Source organism: Olea europaea, unplaced genomic scaffold (genome assembly GCF_002742605.1).
Source record: "Olea europaea var. sylvestris unplaced genomic scaffold, O_europaea_v1 scaffold1079, whole genome shotgun sequence".
Taxonomy (NCBI): Eukaryota; Viridiplantae; Streptophyta; class Magnoliopsida; order Lamiales; family Oleaceae; genus Olea; species Olea europaea.
The window spans coordinates 226767-231068 of NW_019228146.1; the positions used below are offsets into that span (position 1 = coordinate 226767).

At 33.4% G+C, this 4302-nt stretch overlaps 1 protein-coding gene across 1 annotated transcript; it reads right to left on the bottom strand.

The window, feature by feature from the left end:
* Nucleotides 1-228: 228 nt before the first annotated feature.
* Nucleotides 229-1813, bottom strand: LOC111373178. Its single transcript, XM_022995678.1, has 3 exons — nt 1760-1813; nt 844-1678; nt 229-296 (listed from the first exon to the last, which is right to left on the bottom strand). The coding sequence occupies exons 1-3, from the start codon at nt 1811-1813 to the stop codon at nt 229-231; spliced, it is 957 nt and encodes a 318-aa protein (XP_022851446.1).
* Between the last annotated feature and the right edge of the window lie 2489 nt (nt 1814-4302).

Here is a 4302-nt window from a genome sequence, read left to right on the forward strand (position 1 = left end):
TGAGACTATCTACAATACTATATTTGCAAGTAGAAAATTTATTTGCCATCACTTATCTATTATAATATAGTTTATCTTCCAAAATAAATGCTCCAAAATAATTAAAATTCTATCTTATTTTAATAAATATTATGTTTAAACAAAAGGTAGCCTAATTAGTCAGCACTGCCTAGAATATTTAATTAAAGGGAATTATATTAATTCTTAATTCTATTTAATCTTGTTTCATTATTCCATGACAGCTTTTTCCGTAAAATGCCTCAATCCAGTATAATCTACAGTTATTTTTCCCTTATCTAAACATCACGTGGAGTCTATCAACACATAAAGTTAAGTAATTAAATAATACTAAAATAATCAATCCCTAAAATCACGGAAACCTACCCTTCTTTTTCTCCAAAATCAAAGCAAATAATTATTAAAATAAACCCACTTCTTTTTATTCATAACCATTTCTATACGTACGCGCCATACAAAATCAAGACAATTCCATGTACACGTGTCAACATCACATCTTCCTTCCAAGTTTTAATTGAATTTGAAAACCAATTTCTTCAAATCGAAATTTCTTGGTGCTGGGTTATCCAAATCGACTATTTCTCGAGCCTAAAATTCATAATTAAATACTGGCTATCCAACGAGTATAATATTAATATACTTATATTTACTATATCAAAATTTAATTATTTGACTCAAAGTATAAGAATTTATAATATATTACCTCTTAGTCCCTCAACTTTTGAAATAATATAATATAGATATTAAATAAATTTTTATTAAAAAAATTTTTTTTTGGGAAGTTACTATCTCACCCCCTTAAAATAATTTCGTCCTCGAAATTACCTGCATTCGGATCCTCTGTTGTCTGTTCCTGGGTTAAAGCAAAAATTCGGGCATTTCCCTTCTTTTCTTGTTCATCATTCTTCTTCAAGGGATCTTCTTTGCAATTTTTGGAAATATACCCTGTTTTACCGCATCGATAGCACACATGCTTCCCAAACAAACATTCACCACTATGCATTTTATTGCACTTTGGACAGGGTGGAATGGCTTGTCCAAAACTTGATCCAAAGTTAATCTTTTTGTTCTGTCCCTCTCCCTTCCCTTTATTGGACCCATTCCACTTCCACTTTCCTGATAACTCGGCCCCTTGCTGTGGAATTTGATCCATTTCCAACCTATTTGAGATTGTTTGGACAGTTTGCAAAACGCGCCTATAGGTGGTGAATTGGTGGGATGCCATTATTCCACCAATCTCAGGACGCAATCCAAGTTCGAACCTCCTTGCTTTCTTTGCTTCAGTATCCACTAGGTGTGGTGCATATCTTGAGAGTTGTTCGAATTTTCTTTCATAGTCTTCAAGTTTCGTCTTTCCTTGTCTGAGTTGAAGGAATTCTGTCTCCTTGCGATCCCTCAGGGCTTGTGGGAAGTATTTTCCCATCATTTCCTCCTTAAATTGCGTCCAAGTCAGACGACGTTGTTGTGCTTCTGTTCTAGTGCGAGATGTTGACTCCCACCAATGGCCTGCCGCGTCAACCAACATAAATTCTGCACATAACACCTTTTGAGCATCAGTGCAAGATAGATGTTTGAAGATTCGCTCCATTCCTCTTATCCATTCTTCAGCTGCTAGTGGGTCTGCCTTGCCAACGAAGGTTGGGGGTTCGTAGCGACGGAGCTGTTCCACGATTGAGCTGGTGTTGTTAGCGTTTGCACTACGGGGGCCACCCTATGCTTGTTGCCTACCCAAATCTTGTACCGCCCTTAGCAAATCTCTGATGATCGTACCTTGATTTTGTTGTTGTCTCGACATTTTCTTAACACAAATAAAATTTTAATTTAGGGAAAAAAATTGGTAAAACACTTCTAATATTTTTGTAACGACGAAGAATTTAATATAATTTCCAAATCCTTAAATAAAAAAAAATTTGCTCTTCAAAAAATCAAATAAATAAATAAATAATCCAACTTTTCCTAAGCAAAAAAATAAAACTTATCCCTAATCTAGAATCTTCTTTTTATGCCGTCTCATCATCCGAAGTAATGCATGACTCGGGCTCGGAATCCATAACCAAATCAATGAAATTTTGTGGTTGGACTTCTTGCTCAGGGTCTTCTGGCTCTGGTTCGATCTCCTCCTCTGGGTCTTCCTCCGGCTCTGGCTCTGGCTCTGGCTCCGGCTCCGGTTCGGGTTCGAGCTCGAGCGCTGGTGCTTGTTGTCTATGGTTCCATAAAATTATGATATCTTCACAGTATCCTTTAAAATCAATCTTATCCCAATCTTCTTCCAAATATAAATCATAATCCATGTCCCTCACGAAATAAGCCACGTCTCTCCATTGAGGTCGCATAGTGCTTATAAGGTGATATATCGAAAGGATTGTCCCCTCATTATATCCAAATGACCTTGCTCGCTCCCACTTAGAAAGGAAATCTTCAACATGTTCAACAAAAATTTCTCTCCCATCTCACTTCATAATTTATGTAGTTCTCAATGGCCATTTCAGCACGCTGGAGGTACGTTGGGCTATTCCTAGTCATTCTAATCACATGAAAAACATAATTTTAATTATGCTTAACTTTGCATTATCAATATTATTATTATTATTATTATTATTATTATTATTATTATTATTATTATTATTTTATTCTCAGTGCATAAACTATACTCTAGCAAGATGTGGAAAAAAATGACAAAATTATGCGATGTGAACATGCTTATACATTTTATAACATGCAGCAATGTTTAAAAACATCTCATTACATTTCATACCTGGGTTCAATTGGAGAGTAGTCAAATGGTGAGCGTCATGTGCCAAGTATTCTTTATATCATTACGTATTTAAAAGTTTGCAATCACAACATAAAAAAAATACATTGATTTTATTTGTTTAAGAATTTTCTAAAATTGGAAGATAACTATGTAAGTTCATTATTTAGAATAAATTTTACACAAACCATTAACATTAAACAGATGTAGGAAAAAGAAAAACTATTTTTACATGAAAAGCATTGAACACTTCACGTTAACAACATACCATTTTCTTTATTATCACTGTTCACGGATGAACAGTTACTAAAATATATATATATATATATATATATATATTACTCACCTTAGACAGTTTAGGTCTTTTTGGCAAAGTCTTTCAATCTTGTAAATACGCAAATTAAAGAAACTCGAAACAATAAGTGGGAAAAAGAGATTTATTAAAATATGATTTTTTTTTTGAAAAAGTCTACAGGAAAGTAAAACTGTGCTCTGATACCATACAGTAACACCCCAATTTTTTCTTTCCATTACATTAAACACCGAAACGTTACGAAAACTCATTTTTCTTGAATTTAAAAATGCGGAACTATATAAATTTCTTCAATAAACAAATAATTGTAACGTTTGAATTAAAATTATTGAAAGCGTATCTAACCATAAACATAAACTCCTAAGTATTTCAAATAATGCGTTCTAAATTAAAATAAACAAATTGCTAAATTTAAAATGGCAAACTTATTTCTTTTTCTCTATTCTTTATCCACTTGGCAGTCCGCATCACCAATTCTCCACTGTTCCAATCGACCCGAACTAATCTGTAAAATTAATGTAAGAGTGAGTATTAAAAATACCCAGTAAGATACGTGCAAATTTCCATATACAATTACATAACAAATAAAATCTACACTTCATACCGCTCTTTTCTTATGGAGTATATCGGTGACCAAGCGACACACCCATCTTAGATCCTCTTAAATCCCCGTAGGAATTTCATATCTCTTTCCCTAGAACCTGAAGGTCCACTAGCATTCCATGTATATTTAATCGCACATAAGTGCATAAGGAAACTTAAAACGCTTGCACATAAATGTATCTTACCTCGTTGAATCTACAGTATGTTGAAAATCTTTCCTCCGCTTTGAAAGAATGTGATTAAAATACTCGATGTATGAAATTCTATTTCTAATGCTGCTTTCTGTCTTCCTTTTTCTCTCCTTTCACTCTCTCTCTCTCTCTCTTTTATCATTCTCTTTCTCTATTTCACGTGTGAATTTTTGGTGTGGTAAAATGTGGGATTCTAGCCTACTATTTATAGGTGTAGACTAGAGTAGAAGATAGGTCTTATCCTAACCAAAAGATTTTTACTTGATTTGTACTAGGCCTTTTTGTTGTTATCAAAAAGAAAATAGAGAGTTGGTTTGTTATCCAATGCATGCCAACGTGAAGAAATATGATAGCTAAATGAGACATCAACTTTTCAAACTCTAATATGATTACATCAAAGATATCTTCTATCATAAATTCTGAAA

What these genes read in the sequence shown, in the direction of transcription:
- LOC111373178 (XM_022995678.1), bottom strand. Translation starts at nt 1,813, where the DNA reads ATGTCGAGACAACAACAAAATCAAGGTACGATCATCAGAGATTTGCTA. An exon ending in TCAGAGATTTGCTAAGGGCG is followed by an intron (nt 1,679 to 1,759) that starts GTACAAGATTTG and finishes ATCGTGGAACAG; the next exon opens with CTCCGTCGCTACGAACCCCC. An exon ending in AACAGAGGATCCGAATGCAG is followed by an intron (nt 297 to 843) that starts GTAATTTCGAGG and finishes CGTGATGTTTAG; the next exon opens with ATAAGGGAAAAATAACTGTA.